Source organism: Trachurus trachurus, assembly GCF_905171665.1.
Source record: "Trachurus trachurus genome assembly, chromosome: 23".
Taxonomy (NCBI): domain Eukaryota; kingdom Metazoa; phylum Chordata; class Actinopteri; order Carangiformes; family Carangidae; genus Trachurus; species Trachurus trachurus.
In genome coordinates this window covers 8,235,443-8,254,555 of record NC_139912.1, presented here as the reverse complement: position 1 = coordinate 8,254,555, position 19,113 = coordinate 8,235,443, and the positions used below count along the sequence as shown (strand labels likewise).

Sequence of the window (19,113 nt, the reverse complement as noted above, 5' to 3'; positions counted from 1 at the left end):
ACGCTGCTACACCTCAGTCTTTAAATTAATAATCAGAGAGGGAATTTGTATTCAGCGACGCAGCTCCGTGTGCCGCTGCATAATAATAAAAGAAGCCGAGGTCACAGCGAGAGCCCTCACCTGACTGCGGGTCACCTTCACAAATCCTGCAGAGCTAAATGCATCGTCAAAACCATTCAATTAAGGCCTGTAGTGTTTAAAAAGTGTGTTTATACTGGTAATTAAACCACCAGAGGGAAGTTAATGTGCAGGAATTAGCTGTGTGAGGCCACTACACAATAATCACTGGTGCTGTGAGAAAAATGCTGAAATTTGAGGTTGATATCAGTGTTTAAAACTAAATTGAAAGAAAAAGCCAGTACTGGAGCATAGCATGAAGGGACAACTGGATTAGCTGATTAGCATATGCTAACCTGAGTAGAAGAAAGGACATGACAGAGAAAGAGTTTACATTGTTGCTTTACACCCCTGGACATGGCAAGAACAAAATTTGATGCTGAACTGCTGAACAATGTTATTTCTCGTACATAAGTGAACAGCTGCTAATGCTAATGTTAGATATGAAGTAATAGCAACACCTAAGAAATAGCCCCTTGGAAGGCAAATGATGCATGTTTCATTTGAATTTCTAACATTTTATTGCTTGCACAGGACCAAACAGTCTTTTCAGACTCTGAAAACCCTGGTTTTTAAGGAAAGAGCCCTGTGGTTGCAAGATTTTTTTATGCTAGTTTCATGTTTTTCCTACCATATTAGCTGCTTATTTTGCAGTTCTGGTTCGCAGAATATTTTGTGTTGCTCTGGCAGGAGTTTCATTATATTTGTATAACACAGTTTTCCCTGAAGTGTTTCTTATACTTGCTTGGTTCGGTTTGTGCCCAATTAAACCAACACTGAGCTTGACCACTGCCTTCACCTCCTTTGAAATGTGTCGCATCTGCTTTTACACCATGCCCAAGTTTTAAACCAAAAAAGAAAAAAAAGAAAGAAAAAAAAAAAAAACATGTGATCTTTTTCCACCCACAATATTTTATATCAAGGTCCCTCACCTTGCCGTGGACCTTCTGTTGAGCTTCACTACCCTCCAGTATGTCCTCTCCATCTCCAGATGCGACTTTCCTCTGGATATGAGCATTTTGTTCCCGTAAGGCCACAATCTGCAAAAAAAAGGCAAAGAGTTTAGAAGCTGAAAACACTTACACAATGTCATAAAACAGACAGTTAAAGTTGGATGAAAAACAAGATCAAAAGATTAAGATAAAGCTGGTTTAATATCACTGCTTTTCCTTCAGTGTGGCCTTGAAACAACGGCTAAACAAAGCATCAATACATAACTGCATGACTGCTTCCTTCTTATGTAATGCTGGTAAATTACAGTATGTCCCTTTCTAGGAATGTCTGGAACATCACTTCAACAAACATGAAGTTGGAAACATGTGAGCTCTGATACAATCACTATAATTATCGTGTCCTGTGGTCCTCATGCCTCATTTCATCACCTTAAACAACTGTCCCACAGTCATAATCCTGTCGGAGGGGTGACCGACAACACCAATAATTAGGTTCCTGCCTTGACAGACACCATGTGATTATCACTCTCCTCACGACAGGGAAGAGAAAGGCAGATAGCGTACACGGCTGATACTTGCCCCTGAGACTCTGTGGAGCCTCGTGTAAAACGAGACTTTCCACAACCAGAAAACTGGTGGGTGTTGTGAGAGACAGTAATTTGCAGCATGCACACTATTAAAAAACACACACAACAACAAATGTGGACTTTTTGTGAAACGGCTTTGAAAATCACTACAAATATGTGGTAAATCAGGTATCATGTGAGCCTGTGGCCCCTCTGATGTCTTCCTGCAGCCGCCTGGAGAGTTGGGTTGGACTGGACTGAGATGCTAATGACTACTTTACTTTGGTTTCTTATCTTTTTTTAAAGATTCTTTTCATTCTTTCTTTTTACCTTCTAGTTATGTAAAATAAATCTTGACAACCTTGTCAACCTTTAGCCACACTGAGAAATGATAACACACTGAAGTGAGCAGTCACTGTTAAAGGAAAGTTTTAGGAGGCTTTAGACTATTTGTTATAAACATGATGAACTTAAAAGATATAAAGCCTAGGATAAAGTAACTTTTCTCTGCTGACAAACACGGTTTCTTTCCAGAATTGTTACCCAACAAGAACTTTTGATTATCATTGTAAATGATAAGTCATACTAGGTACAGCTATTTAGCATGCAAATTTCAATCACATCCAGTATTGTTGTCTGATTACTTGTGTTTCATGACATGTCTGCCTTCCTTTTGGCAGCTTACACAGTGCGATGTGAATTGTCATTGTTGCAGATAGAAAGAAATCATAATAAATTTGTATGAAAGTGGAATTTTCTCAAAAAAAAAAAAAGGATTCACAAATATTACATTATATTATAAGACTCTTGCAAAAGAGAAGAAGTGTATAAATATCTAATATTACAGTAGAGGCTGTGTGTGCTGTTACAGTAGCATGATGTGATTACAGCTGCGTCGTGCTGTGAAACTCTGTGGGTATTCAGAAGATTTAGAAATGTTTTAATCTCTGAATCAGCCGGGACTCTGGAAATCTGCATGTTTTGCATGTTTTTTGTTTTTGATGATTTCACAATGAAACTTTCCAGGCACACACACACTCCAGTATTTATACAGTTTGCGTCAAAAAGGAGTCAGTGGAAAACAGGACAATCGTTGACACAGCATCGATACAAGAAACAATCTTGGTTTAAACTCATACGTGACATGACGTCAAAGTTGATTTCTTCTGAAGCAGAGCCACAATGCAGGAGCCGATGATTAATGGACAGATTTTCTAACATTAAGCTCGGACTTTTAACTCTGCTGATTGAAACTTGGCCAGCAACAGCTTGGCTTCTCCTTCACCGAATCCTGAGCTCCTCTGTTCATTATTTTTAACGAGGGCATAATTAAGCCTCCGTATGTTTCTGTACCATTATTCTGAGACCGTCTGTAACTTCTCCAGCTCAGAGATCAAACACCCAAGACCTCCCCCGACATTAAGGCACAACAAAAAAATGATGAATGGAGCCACTACAGATGCATCTGCGGCTCTGAAATTACAGAAAGGACCAAGTTTGCCAGATGCAGAAAGATGAACACTACGCCTATTATTTCCCTTTTTGATGTTGCTGTTTTACCTCTCATCAATAGGCAGACATCTGATGGAGGGAGAAGAGGCCGGACATGAAGTGTTAGATGGGGCGCAGGCTGCGTCACGATTTTCTTATCTTTCCTTAGCACTTGTGTGGTGAGAGGACTGTCTGAAGTAATGTGATGAAGGAGCGATTGGACAAACGTGAGATAGAGTGAAGAGGGGGGGCTGTTCTTGGAGAATAAAAGATTGATGTTGTCAAGGTGAGAGCTGGGGGCATTCAAGTCTCTGGTGCAATGCGCTTGCTTTACAATCAATCACATGCTTTAGAGCTGATGCATCTGTATACACACACACATATATGTTCTCTCTCTATGTAGGTGAAAAAGTGCATCAGATTTGTCTTGGGATTTCTTTGGTAAAGATGTGAGAGTTGGCACACAGGATTAGAACAGGCACAATAAAGAGGGAAGTCTTCAATCTCACTCAGTGTAGACCTGACTGGTCCCAAGGCAAAACTCCTCCATGTTATTACACTGTTCTCTTATCACAACTTGTTTTATTGAAAAGAGAGAAAGAGAAAAAAAAACATCTGAAAGTGTGGCGATTTTGATGAAGGACTTGATTCACACTTTGACAAGGACCAATAATAATGAATGATGATTGTCTATTTATTAAACCAATCGAGTGTGGAAAGAGATAATGAATTGAAATTAAAACTAAAATTTGTCCTGCAATGATTATTAAAATTTTTCTTTTTGTTAAGATGGATTTGATAAAGTTGGTACCAAGGTATCATGAATCAATACTGAGGTCAAGGTGTCTGTACCAGCACTGATATTGAGTATTTTTAATTAATAATACCCACTGCTAGATATTTGTCTCAAGCACAACCTCAAATTCTGAAATTTAATTTGACAGATCTTGTTTTTAAAGCCCAAAGAAGTCATCACTGTTGTGTCCTTCAGGAGGGCAAAGAGTTTCAGCCGAAGTTTTGCTGATTTCACATGAAAGAAAAAAAAGGTGAATTTGTTCACTTAGGTGTTTAGCTTTTCTCTGAACTTTAAGTTTGATTGTTTCTAAATTCATCAGAAATATTTGATGGTAGAAAGATTTCAGGGGTATTAGATAAAATATTTTTTAAGATTATTGGTTATTTATTGGACAAACTGTCTTGATTAATATCAATTATCCCTTATAAATAAGCAAATAAACAGTTAATTGTAATTTACACTCTGTATCACACTTTGCTCCAGATTGCAATCACCAGCCATTACCAGTACGCGGCCACTTAAACACCTGTGATTGCTTTAGGTCAAAGGTCGCCCGTTTCATCAGGTGTGACTGTGCCGTCCAAACCCCCCGCAGGGAGAGAGAAGGAACTCATACCAGACCTCCATCTCAAATCAATTACCGGTTTGGCGGCTCACGGCTCTGCCCGGCTCCCTGGAGCCTCTGAAGTGTGGACATTTCTATTCAGGGGAAAAGCCGCTTTAACGGCCTCCTCCATCGCCTGCCGGTCGTCCGGGCTCGACAAGTGTAGCGTTAACCATTTACGAGGGGCGGCCACTGCAGAGGGGCTGAATGAGGTTCTCAACCTTGGCTGTGCGGCGTGAGGAGGACATTACTCCAAGTGCTGTACATTCCTCCTCCACTGAGGATGGAGGACTGCGATGTAACAGATCAGTTAAAACACAGACTTTGTGCAAAAGATGTGAAAGAAAAATGGGGGATGGCTTCAGGAACCAGCCCTTCACATTATTTTTTAACTGTGCTCTCCATTGCTGTCGCTCTTCTTGTTCCCGATCCTTCACCTTCTACTGCTGGACTCAGACCACAAGCAGCTCCGTCCTCACAGTTTGTCTGCCCAGGTTCATTTTAATTTTTTAAAAATTAATATGTTTTAGTTACTAGTTAATTTCCTGAGTTCGTAACTGAATTACTACAAAGTAACTATTGCATTATTCTTTATAAAATGCTCAAATATGTCAAATTACTTGGACTCACCCCCCTAACCCTCTAACCATAACCCTAACCTCCCGTTTATCTGTGCGGAGGAATACTGAGTGAGTTGTTTGGTTCCAGATAAATGGCTTTTTCCGACCAGTATATGGACTTGGTGAGTAATGGCGCGTTTTATTTATCAGTAATGGTAACAGCATTATAACGGGGGAAACAGTAACTTTTTTATTACTCGTTACTGAAAAAAGTAGTGCCGTTATCTTATAACGCTGTTTTTCCCATCCCTGGCTGTGACCGACTGCTCTCATTAACACACACACACACACACACCTCTACACACTCGACCTGCCTCTGCCTCCCACCTGCCATCTTTATTTCTGTATCCTGCTCCCTCTCTTTGCCCTTCTCTCCTCCTCTCTCCTCTCTTCTCTCCATCCTGTCCATCCTGCTCCTCTCCTCTCCTCTCCTTACCCCACTTTTATTCTCGGTCTGAGTGTCAGACTGGCATGTCTGACAGGCTGTGAAGTGCCAGCCTCAGGGTTTTTCTCAGCTGGAACAAGACCATCTGCAGTGTGTATGTGTATGTGTATGTGTATGTGTATGTGTATGTGTATGTGTATGTGTATGTGTATGTGTATGTGTGTGTGTGTGTGTGTGAGAGAGAGGAGAGCTGCTCTGGCTCTGCTGCCAGCCTCGGCCCCCGGAGGTTGAGCAGGAGCAGGAGCGGGGGGGAGCGCCACAGGAGGAGCGGCCATTCTCCTCCTGTCAGCGCTGCACCTCGGCCCGGTCGTGTGCTCTGTGTCTGTTTCCCTGTAGCGAGTGACGCCTGCAGACGTGCTGCTGGGTGTGTGAGTTGATACATAATTCAGGACATTTCAGGACACATCACGCTGCGGATTGGATTTATATCCACGAGCCGTTGTTCTGTGAGATGGAGCATGTACAGGCTGCTGCAGCGTGCACTACACCGACTCTTCACGCTGCTGTTTGTTAATAATACATATTTTCTGAATTTCTTTTATGTGGAGTACTTTAAAAACAACAGCAACTGTCTGAAACAATTTCTCCTCCTCCTCTTCTTCTTTTGTGTATCTGTTGATCTGCAACAGTTGTTCTCACCAGGCATAAATAAACCTGAATAGAAATGAATGTAAGCACTTGAAAACTGTCACTTTTAAAGTTGACAGTCTGTGTTTTCTTTGCTTTGTCAAACCACTCGATTTTGTGTATAAGAACGGTTGTTTTAAAAAAAAAAAATTTTCTACTCTGATTCTGTTTTGTACAGTTCAATATTCAATATTTGAGTCTTTATCTTTGTATTTTCATCCAGGAGAGAAGACTTGTATAATTCCACTATACCTGGTTCAGTATATTGACAATAAAGCTGATTCTAGTGTTTGCATGCAGAGTTTTTCCTATAATTTATGATCCAGATGTTCAGGAGGTTTTAACTGAAAACTGAGGGAGGTAAACAGAGGTCTCCTCCTCCTCATAACAAACAGACCCAGTGATTAAACCCAGTGAAAATATTGAATAAGGCAGTTTCACTATATACAATACAATACAATTCAATACAGGACTGTTTAAGCTGTAAAAATGTCCTAAATGATGTTGTTTCGAGTAAACTCTGGACTATATCCCTTCAGGACACTTGGATTGCAGTGGACGAGCAGTAAGGAGGAATATTACAAGGATTTTGTGTAATTTTATGGACCTTTTTGTGTCGGGCGCTATTTACTCTGTTGCATCTGTTGGATCCAGATGCGCTTTGAGGAATAAAAAACTACTCCAGAGTATTCATCAGCATGAGGGTGAGTCAGTAATGACTGATTTTCAATTTTTGGTGAACTATTCCTTTCAGGTTTTAGTTGAAAATGACACTTTAATCCGTATAAAATGCAATTTTGACCTCATCATTATCATCATGTATTTCACTAGGTGTGAACATTTCTAAAAACGTCCAGGATCATATGTCCATGTTATCATCCATCCATCCATCCATGTGGCATGTCTCACCTCCTGATTGGCTGCTGTGAGCTCCTCCTCCAAGGCGGACACCCTCTCCAGTGACACTCGTAGCCTCTCTCGTACCTGAAAACAAAAAAACAACCAAACACACATCGTGAACCTCCCGGTCTGCTGTAACATGTTATTTTAACTAGTGATTCATGCTGTAGTTAAAACAGTGGAAAACAACACACCCACTTTCTCTACCACGGCTTAAACTCCAGTCTTGACCATTAGGGGTTAAAAGCAGCAGACAAAAAGCCCCACGCTGCTGCAGCACAAGCAGCCGTCCTCCTCTCCTCCCCTAGCCTCACAATAACCATCTGCAGCGGCTTCAAAGCAGCGATACGAGGTCTTTATTGCTTTTAAAGGACCAGTTGCTGGGAGGAGATTCCCGTCCTACGCTGCTTCTCCTCGTCTGTGAACTCACACAGACTCAGAGAGACACTCGTCCTCCTTCCAGGTCTGTTGTGGCTGCGATGGAGCAATTATACTTGCACCGCATGGTGACCGGGCACGGCGGCTGCTGTGGCCCGACAGGACGCCAGATCTCAAGAGGAGGCTGATCCTGGATTAGAAGATAGCTGGGGTCTCTGAGTCGGGCTCTGGCTTAGCAGAGGCTCACGGACGACAATAACAAGAAGTTGTGCTGTCTCACACGAGGTCTACTGTTAACTTTTCTAACCTTAAGTTAAAAATACAAACCTGCCATTTTTATTTTTGCACAGAATATATGAATAAAAGCACTTTCAATAACACTTGTTGCTTTTTATCTATTTTTCAATACCTTCAAAGATATAAAAGATGTATGGGAATGGTGTCAACCCACCTCCACATTAAGATAATGACACTTAATGAATATAAAGTGTATGCTTACTGTACATATAATGCAAAATGTAAACATATAAGCATATATAATGTTGGATGAACATATGCGCTCATGGAGGGGGACCGACCTTCTCATCGAGGGCTTTGTGGTGTTCGAACAAGGATTTGAGCGCTTTGAGGACTTCGACTTCACTGGACACCCCCGAGGGAGACTGCGCCTGCCTCTTGACCACCGTCATGCGGAGCGACCGCTCGTGTCTGGACACCAGGCACTCCAGATGTTCCAGCAGTAGCTGAGGACACACAAGAGGGAGAAATTGTCGTTTTAATCAGCATAGATCACAAGCAGGGGAAAGAGAGACTCCCACAGGCACTCAGCTCCACTCCACAGTCATGTAGTGAAAACACATTAAACAATTCAGAGAACTTTAAGGAGGCAAAAATATTTATAATAAAGGATGAGAGGTTTTGTCAGAGAAGAAGAGAAGTGCAAAAATAAATAAATACATTAAACAGTCTCCATTTCATCTCTTTCATCTTAAAGGGATAGTTCAACATTTTGGCAAATTGGCCCATTGCCATAATCCCTATAGTCATAGCAGTCGGTTCGTTACCTTTAATTGTCGGTGCAAGCTATTTTTAGAACGGCGGAGCAGAGCCGTGAGCTGCTCAGAGCTACGCTGCAGAGGCTCATGGGATTTCTTGGTTTCCCTCATCAAACTCATTAAATACACAATCCAACAACTCAAAAACGCTCCGGTGGACAAGTTGTTCACCACGCTATGAGATACTAATGGAATGTTATGAGACAGAGTTGTTTTTGAGGCAAATGCAGAGACTGCTTGCTGAAAAACTGCCCCCGACGGGAACGCGCATCAGTGGTTTTGCATGAATTTACCTCTAAAACAACTCTGTCTGGTAACGTTCTGTTATTATCTCATAGCGTGGTGAATGTGCAGGTCACAACTTGTCCACCAGAGCGTTTTGGAGTTGTTTTATTGTGTATTTGATGAGTTTGATGAGGGAAACCAAGAAATCCCATTAGCCTCCGTAGCGTAGCTCTGAGCCACTCACGGCTCTGCTACGCCGTTCTAAAAATAGCTTGCACAGACAAAGATAACAAACCTACTGCTATGACTATAGGATTATGGCAATGGACCAATTTGCCAAAATGTTGAACTATCCCTTTAATGTATTGTTCTGTTCTTGGAAATATGCTGTTAACAGTGGTCATATTATTAGAAACAACAAATCAAAACTGCAGTAAATCCTCCCATCATGCATGTGATGCCTCCTTTTATATGAGTTGAATCAACACCACAGAACACTATATTCTTCATGAAAGGAGGATTCATTGCAGGGCAGCTGTATTTGCCTGCATTAGTTTTAGCTACAGTAGGTGCAGCTAATAAACTGACAGAGGAGTGTATGTCCATGTGTGAGAAAAAATAAATCGCTTGACTCCAGAAAAACAAGGTAACTGCACCACAACAACAACAACAGGGAATAAACACCCGGGATGTGACTGGGTGAGCAGAGAACATCGGTTCATTTGCATGGATAAAACATTCATTACAGTTTCTTGCACCGAGATCAGTGCACAGTGTCGTCGCCGTCGCCTGCTTTCATTTACCCACTGGTGCTTTGGCTGTTTTTTCACCGTGATGCAGATTTTAACGCTTCAGTCCCACTGGGAAAGATTTATAAGAAGAATCGTTCTGATAATGATCTTGTTCCTTTCCCCTGACTCACCTGCCTCCAGAGTATGTAACCCTCCTCTGCTGATGCTGCCTCTGGTTTCTCTGTCACCTCTCTCTACACAGGTTCTTTCTCAGTGTGAGAAAAAAACAGCAACAGAGTCGAAACTAAACTAAAACCTGTCTCTCCGGTCTGTTCTCTCATTATTATTATTATACATCTTGATTTACACAGCAGAAGCATCACTACCAATCCAATCCATTTTTATTCTTAAAGCACAATTTTAAATAAACACAAAGGTTTCCAAAGTGCTCTACAGTAAAATGAAAACCATAAAACAGAATAAAAAGACTAAACTATAGATAAAAGACACAATAAATCATAATAAATAAACAGACTGTCCACCCTGTCCACCATCGTTTTACAGGTGAACTATAAGACATTACTGCAGCTGCTAATTTACTTTTCTCAGTTAAACAAATTAAGGATTTTAACACCTTTCACACCTTTGCTCTCCTTGACACATCTCTGTGAAAAGGTGCTGCTAATATCTGCAGGTTGGATCATCATCATCATCATCACCATGGTATATTATTTCATATATGAGAATATGAGCTTCTGTCTAACCACACACAAAGTGCAGATGCATCCAGAAAACCACACCCCTCCGCTGAAGATCCCCCAAAAAAACATCCATAATGAAAATCTAATCAATAGCTCGACGGCCCGAGCATCTGTTGCTACGGGAAACCACGCAGACTTTAAGAGAAATAAGGGCGCAATCCATAATAATTTTATCCCTCCTTTTCTTTTTCCCTCAGACTTCATGTGCCTAATTTTCCCCGCAGGATGTGGCAGACAGAACATTTTAGCAGGCGGAAGTGATCAAACTCTCCACAGGAGGCGGAGGCAACAGTTTGGGGAGGGTGGGGGGGGACAAGATGTGAAGCCTGGGTTATAAAACAAAAAAATAAAAGCCCATGCAGACCTCTAAACAGCCATCGTGTCCTCATTCACATTCAGCCGCCCTCGTCCTTGCACCATTTGAGCCACTTTGATTGTGCTGCTTTAGCCCACACATCCTATAAAGTTGACCTGTGTTTCCACTGTCATCACATCTGTTATCCTCCCCTCAGTCCACCCTCCACCGGCTGCCTGCACACGCCTTCAAAGATTTAATTATCAACTGTACAAGGAAAAAAAAAGCCCTACCGGTGGCAAAAAAACTGAGCTTAATTAAAGTTTGCCTGGTAATTTGCCCATCGGAGGATTTGAGGTGATAATAAAGTGAGAGAGTGAAAATGACTTTTTTTTTTGTCTCTCTTTTATTTCAGTCGCTGTTGTGCTAAAAAATCTCCTGCCTCCACCCAGAGACAGATAGTGCGAGACTGTAAATACACACTTCATCAGCACTGGGCTTGGAGAACAGGAGTCTTATCTGTCAACAGCAGCAGACCGCTTTCAAAAAAGGAAATATTTTTCATTTGAAGATACAGGACTTCAGCGCCGCAAAAATTGAGCTGATCCGCTAATGTCTATTTATTTATTTTCTGCCTTCTTTTTTCCTCTTTTTCCCCCCAAAATACTTTGAACCGGACACTGCAGGGCATCGCTGCCATTTGGATTCAGTTTTACTGTTGAGCAGCCATCCATGTGAAGCGAGTGGAGAAATGCTCAGGCAGAATGAGGGGAGCTAATGAGCTATGTCTGGGCATTGGGAACAGACAGTGTGCATGGCTGCTTCAGTGCTTCTACGGCCTTAAAACCGTACCCACCAGATAGCTTAAGCTTCCTCTGGATGCCGTCTATCGCACTGTGCAGCAGCGGCAGCCGGGGTTTTTTCTGCAGAGTTGGGCAAAGTTGAGAAACTTCTGGATGTAAATGAGGAAACAACAGTTGTTGTTGCCCAGAACCTTGAAAAAAAAAACTAAAACCACCATGCAAACTCATATAATGCTAAGTTAGCCATCTTATATGAGATTAATTGGTGCCAGGATAAACAGGAGGATATCATGTGTGTGTGTATGTGTGGTTGTGCCCTCACCCTGGTGTTGTTCCTCTCGGCTTTGAGCTCGGAGATCTCCTCCTCCTTCTCCAGCAGCTGCTCCCTGCAGGCGTTCAGCTCCTTGGTCAACGCAGCAAACTCCTGCACAATAATAATGATGAAAAAAAAAAAGGGAGAGAGAGAAGAGATGCGATGGGTCAGCAGCACGTTCAGCAATCGGCATCACACAATTATCTGCAACAGCCCTGCACTGTTGAAGCTACAGTGATGCAATGCAACATAAAGCAGCTGCGTTTGTTTTCTGTGAGCAAAAAACACAACACAACACCAACGGCACTGGTACAGTAACACATAGATACTCATATAAGAACCTCACAACCTCAACCCAGGACAATATTAAGCTGTTTTTAAAGAGCTATAACAAAAAATGTCATAACTACATGTGAAATGTATTACATAAATTAACATTATATCCCACAGCTTTGATATTTAGAGAATTGGGACCCATATATAAACCGAGCAGGATGTTTATTATGCATTGTAATCTGTTTGCATTGAGTAAAAATATGTAATTAACATAGTGGTCCTCCATGCCTTTACATCTGGGAACAAAGCCTCAATCCTTAGCACAATGAGGTGGTTCATATTGAACGCTCTAATGGTAATCTGTGGATGACAGAGGATCGGCTCTACACAGCGGTGCAGGCGCAGAGCCAGGTGGAGTGGATCCACACGTCACCCACTGCACTAAAACGACAGCACGGTGCAGGAGGACTGAGGGGAGCAGGGCCGGCGTCGTACTACTACGGGCTACACACTACAGACGACAGATGACAGACTGAGTGTGACGGAGCAGCAGGTGTTGTTGGGACAGTAGGTCGCACTTTCAGAGTCGTACAAATGTTTTTCAGAGGCGGGAAGAATCTCAGAGGACGAGTCATGATGGAAGGAAGGAGGAGGAAAAGCAAGATGCCGTTTCAAAATATGGGCTCCACAGGATGGGGTTTAATTCAATGATCCAATAGTCCAGTTGTCGGTGCAAGCTATTTTTAGAACGGCGGAGTTGTTTTTTAGGTAAATTCATGCAAAACCGCTGATGCGCGTTCCCGTCGGGGGGCAGTTTTTCAGCAAGCAGTCTCTGCATTTACCTCTAAAACAACTCTGTCTTGTAACGTTCTGTTATTATCTCATAGCGTGGTGAATGTGCAGGTCACAACTTGTCCACGAGAGCGTTTTGGAGTTGTTGGATTGTGTATTTGACGAGTTTGATGAGGGAAACCAAGAAATCCCATTAGCCTCTGCAGCGTAGCTCTGAGCAGCTCACGGCTCTGCTCCGCCGTTCTAAAAATAGCTTGCACCAACAATTAAAGTTAACGAACCTACTCCTAAAACTATAGGGATTATGGGCCAATTTGCCAAAATGTTGAACTATCCCTTTATGCCGTATGACTAGTGGATGGATGGATAGATGGATGATGAACTGTTGAGGTCAGAAAGAGCACATACACTACTAATGTACAGTGGGTCACACAATGGAGAGGCCACAACTCAAAACAAATACAAAAGCCTGTTGTGGCTTTTGTATTTGTTTTGACACTTCTGGGCCACCGTACTAAAAGAGATGTTGAATACAGAACACAGGCAGAGAGTAAAATACAGAGCCAAGGCAAACTTTTTGTAAATGTGAGCACTTAGTGTGAAATCAGCCTGACACTGCACCACCTCCTGCTTAAGACTTACAGTGGATCGGCCTGATCTACATTTATACAGCAATTACAGCCACTGATCTCCCTGCTGCTCCTCTCCCACACTCAATCCAAGAAAAAAAAGTGTCTAACCAGCAGCACTGTTGTTCCCCTTAATGCGTTTCTAATTGACAAACTAACTCGGAGCTGCGTGTTCATAACTCTCTGGTAAACAGGCGTCAGAGGAGAAGGAGGAGGAGGAGGAAGAGAGGCAGCCTGTCAAACCTCTGTCCCCTTCATCCTCTGTCATCGGCGAGGTCACGTCACGCAGGTACAAAAACAAACAACTGTCACAGTCAGTGTGACTCCTGACTGACAGGAGGAGGTTGTGACATCCTCTGTCTTTGATTTCAAAATAAAAGACCTGGGGAAAATGCGCATATTTTCTACAGGAATTCATAAACACATTCATTATCCTGCATCTCGGCTGCGATGGGCTCAGTTTACTGATTTTGTTTGATTTCACTCTAGCAGCTGATTGACACAACAGTTAATCATCAACAAGTTTAATAACTGTTAAATCATTAAGTAATTAGTCTAAATCAAGCATCTGCTTTCTCTGAAATGTGATTCTTTTATTTGCTTTATAGTAGTGGAAATGAAATATTTTTGGAATGGATTAAACAGATTTATTAAGCATTCATTAAGAAAATGCATGAAAAAGTAATCTCTAATCTTTATTTATAATGTGCCGTGACACAATTATAATATGTTTGAGATAAAATAATAACGATAAATCAAATTTCAGAGGCTGTAAAGACGAATATAACAAGTCTGTTGTCATTCACAGTCTGTGTGCACCATCTGCCCTTCAGGAGACGAGGACAATAAGTCGGGGTTGCAGACAAACTCCAGGGAGTGTGACAGTATTGTGTCTCGTAGCTACAGCGGCGCAGAAAATCCTTACACACCTTATAGAGCCACAAATCCTCAGATACAAAGAGACGCCATGAAAATCCACAAATCACTGCCGACTGTCAGACTGTGTTGGGAGCGGAGCCTTCTCGAGAGAAGTCAAGTGGATTTACGTCTGTGATAAGGACTAGACCAGATTTTTAGGTCTGTGGTTTCAAACTGGGATAGAAAGGGGAGGAGCCACAACTGTGATGAGCTCATCAACATGCTGCGTTCAGGATCGGGGCCTTTGGGACGTTGCGGCATCTTTTAAAGGCCCCATGCTGTGCACTTTTCTCTGGGTTTAATTACCTGCTGATATCCCTAACAAGATGTATCATTGGTTTTGAGTACCTGTGATCTGCTTATCGTTTATACTGCCCCTTTCTGTTGCCTCTTTCTGGAGCTCTAGCAGGCACAGGTCATTTGGCCAATCAGAAGAGAGAATGAGAACCTCTCCTCTGATTGGCTCACTGTTTTTGAGCGGCATGTGGTCGGGCCAATCACAGGCAAGTAACTGAAACCTAAGCTGCATTCATAAAAATTGAAAAAACAAACAACTGGTCACGGTGGGTGGAGTTACCTTGTGTGTGACATCACAGAAAGGAGGAAGTGCTATCTGCTTGTCTTAAAGAGACAGTTCCTACAAATGGGCGGTGTGCGTTTCCCGTTTATGACCAGTTTGATGCATGGGGCAGTATACGTGGCCCAGAGACCTCCCCAAGCACGACAAAATAACCAAAATCACATTTTTCATGCCATGGGGCCTTTAAAACCGCTGCAGGCGGCTGTTGCATCTTTGAAACCCGTGTTCACCGCTCCGCTGCTGCTCCCAAGTGCAAAGACAGAGTACGGAAGTCATGCGGGTCTACAGTACATGCTTCTGGCCTGTTACTTTACGATCATAATGAAATCATTGCATCTGTGTTCTCATGACGACGACAACTCAATTATCATATAATGAATTAATATTTTGTGGTTCTCATCTTTTATTAGATTCACGTGTGTAATAATCTGATTCAATCTAATGCAACAATCATGCAACAGTCGTCTTTCTGAACACCTACAGTACAAAGAAACAACAACAAAAGATACTGATTCTACTTTACTGTGAGTTTTAGACTGTTGAGTTAATTTAAAGACGTAGCACATACTGTACAGAATATTAAATCACATTATCCTGAGATTACTTCTCTTGCCGAATAGACAAAGTCCTCTGAATGTCGAATCTATTAAAAAACTCCTGATACAATAAAATCAGCAGTGTAAGTCAACTGGAGCAACAACAACAACAACTGGGAATCTGGGCAAAAATGGAAAATTTAAAGTGACAGTTCAAGTTATTTGATGTGGAATACATGGTTAGACTATTTAGATAGATGTAGATTTAGATCAGTGTGCTCTTAATTTGAAGAAGCAGCTGGAAAAACCGGCACAGAAGCTCTACTGTTGTGGATGGAGGCCAGATGGTTTAGCATGATGGACATCAAACCGTTGGAACTACTTTTTCTCAAATTATACGCACAAGCACACAGAGAGCATTTGTGTTACCTCACACAACCCCACAACAAATAGCCGCTATAGTATCACTTTAAATAGTGAAAATCTGTTTGACACTTTGTCTTAGATTGAAAAGTTTCCTCTGATTTCTCATGTGTGCACGACTTTTATTATGATGATGATGAATATAATGGATAGACAATATAAGGTAGGAGGTTTCTGACTAATTGAACTTCAACCTGCTCTCTAAAGTAGTTAAGATGCTTTAGCCCACATACACACACACAGGCCACAGTGCTGCCTCTGTTACACCAATAAACCTCTAATGATCGCTGATTTACATAAGTGAAGAAGCTCAGTGTTAAACAGTCGGTATAAATGTGTCCATTATACATTACGCCAGCCAGGGTCTGCTGAGGTGACAATTAGATCATCTACAGAGGAGGACCAGGTCAGCTGATGGGGGGGGGGGGGGGGGGGGGGCTGCGGTTACCATAGCAACAGAAGATGTGGAGGTTATCTTTACAGAGCGTTAACCCACAGAGAGACAGTTTTCAAGACTATAAACTTGAAGATGATGAAGATAATGTTGCTTTATTTACATTCTTATTACAATCACAATATACAGTAATTTCCATCATCTGTGAATCAAAGTTCATACTGTAGTCATTACATAACACAAACACCACGTCTTTACATTTTACAGACTTATGAGTGTCGTTAAGTTTAAAAAAAAAAAAATAAAATAAAAGAGGCTTAAAGCTCATAAATCTCCCTCCCAGTGTTATGGAGCTAATCACAGTCACCTCCTCTTAAAAAAGAGAAAAAAGCTTTTCTACAAATTGCACCATTTGCTTTAATGCTTTTGAGACCCAACAATCCCCACTGCAAAGCTCTGACTTCCTCTGCAGCAGTCTAGTCTGCACTACACTAAACAACTACACACTCCCTCTCCCCTCCTCTCTGTTCTTTAAACCCGTCGTCTCGGGGCGATTGTTTCTCTTAGAGCACGGTTGAAGAAAAGGCTGTGACCCCAGGGGCGAGGAGATGTTTTTAAGGCTGCCTCCTCCTAAAGGCCACGCTGTCAGGACCCGGAGAGATTATCGGCTCCACTGAAACAACATTTCACGAACTGTGACGGCTCCGAAAACATCTTCAGAAACATTTCTGCTGCCTGCAAACTACATGTAGGAATTATTCGACTCCAGCTGCGTCGTGATTCATAACCTGAGCGGAAGCTGAGAGTGTTAGCTCACTTTATAACCACCGTCCTCCTCACACTGAACTCAGCGCGCTGACACACATTTTAATTAACTTCCTCATGTTCTGTTGGCTGGTCTGAGCCAAGAGTGGTACACTCACACACACACATATATACACACATATACACACAGACATACTAGTAATCAAGAGGACATGCTCAGACAGGCACCAACCATGACAAGATAATTATAGGTAATGGAGTCTAACAGCGTATTACTAATAAATAATCATAGTAAAAAGGAAATTGCAACATTTTGAAGTATTTCTACATTCAGGGTCTCAGATCTTACACTTTTTTCTGAGTTTTATTGTAAAATATTGCTCCATAGGAACATATAGTTGCAGCTTTAAGAGCCAGAAAAACTTACACCTTTCTCTGGAGCTCTAGTAACAACAGGTTGGTGAACCAATGAGAGGAGAGGAGACTCCAAGGCTGTCTTTCTGATTGGCTGATTGTTCTCTGAGTGATGATATACAGTCAAAACATGGCTCATTTAAACTAAAAGACTCAGAGAAACCAAAAACGAACCTGGTTGGTTTTTGGTTTGGAGGATGGCTGAGGGTGACGGCTGCTTTGTTGTGACATCACAAAGTTAAGGAAGTCCTGATGGCTTGTTATTATGTTACAGTATTGCATTGTGCATACTGAGCATTTTAATACTTTCTCAGTATTAATATAGAAACCAGAACTGCTTTAGAATAAAAAAAAAACAACAATAACAAACTCAACAACTTTTTGAAATACTTTACTGTCATGTTGACTTTATGTTAGCTGAGAAAACAGATGCCACTTTAATATTTATGTGTTAATTATATTTAGATGATTGGCTCTACTGGCCTGAAAACAGGGAAAGAGCTAGCTGCATACCAATATACCACCATATAACAAAATAATAACTACCATGAGGTGGAACATACAGTATAGTTGTTTACAGTTTATTCCCTAGCCGTACTGAATAATGCACGACACTAAAAATGCAGCAAAATGTGAGGTTGTTTCCATGCAGTCATATATATTTTTCTGTCTCTCAAGGAAAAAAACACAACCTGGTGAATTTTCTACTCCCAGGAAACCCGGTGTCCGGGCGCTCCCGCTCTCATAAATAACCTGAAAATGGCCGAACGCACTGCGGTGGAAACGCGATTGAGAGAGACAGCGGGGGAAAGTCAAGCCCCAGCGCGGAAAATAAATAAAGGTGAAGCTGCGCACGCTGGGCCTTGCGTGACAGAGCATCTTTAATGCATCAGTTAAGTGGACTTTCACCTCTGCCGTGTGTTTTTTTTTTTTTTTTACAAGTCAGATGTGCAGAGAGTGGTGTAGTCTATGGCATCCACACACACACACACATACTCCCTGGGGACACTGAAGAAGTCCCTCAGGGGAAAGTGATGAGAGTAATGCTGACGTTCCTCCATGTTGCCAACTGCTGCCCAGCTGTGAGCAGCGCTGGAGTTTCCTAACAAAATCAGGGCAGCAGTTTATGGTAGGCTAATTAGGAGGTTTTGATTGCAGAGTGAGAAAAAAACATCAGTATTAAGTGTATATATACACAACATAGATGTGATTTAAAGATACAGTGCGTTGTGGGTGTGGCCTCTTTTGTCCAAGATGTTATTGAAGGTGGAGTCGTTTCACCGTCGGACGGTCCTGATGAAGTGTTACTGCTTTGTTTTATAGACCGTTCAAACAGCTGGGAAGGATAAAATTCCACTTGGATGAGCTGAGGTTTTGCTCCGAGCTTCTCTCCAGCACTATTTTACCCATGACCTGCTGGACCACTACACCCCTCCACCACCTCCTCCTCCTCTTCCCCACTTCTCATTACCTGGACAAACTGCCTAGCACTGCAATATGTAAGGTGGTAGTGTGTGTGTGTGTGTGTGTGTGAGTGTGTGTCTGCCTAGAAGGTGAACTCTAAATGAAATGGTGGACAAAAGCTTCCTGCCGACTGTTGGACAAAATGACAGCAGCAGCAGGAGAACTATTTACTTTTTTTTTTGGGGGGGGGGGGGTTAAATGTTGCTGCGAGAGTCGACACCACCAGGGTAAAAAACAAGCCC

At 42.0% G+C, this 19,113-nt stretch overlaps 1 protein-coding gene across 1 annotated transcript in view; it reads right to left on the bottom strand.

Moving 5' to 3' along the window:
* The window catches only part of ppfia2 (PTPRF interacting protein alpha 2), a gene marked incomplete at both ends in the record, with an annotated part of 158,105 nt that overhangs the window by 34,905 nt on the left and 104,087 nt on the right, over positions 1–19,113 (bottom strand). The window contains 4 exons of the mRNA XM_083999270.1: positions 1,050–1,157; positions 7,129–7,203; positions 8,076–8,240; positions 11,690–11,791. Coding sequence (XP_083855396.1) covers positions 1,050–1,157; positions 7,129–7,203; positions 8,076–8,240; positions 11,690–11,791 — 450 coding nt within the window. The remainder of the gene's footprint in view (positions 1–1,049; positions 1,158–7,128; positions 7,204–8,075; positions 8,241–11,689; positions 11,792–19,113) is intronic.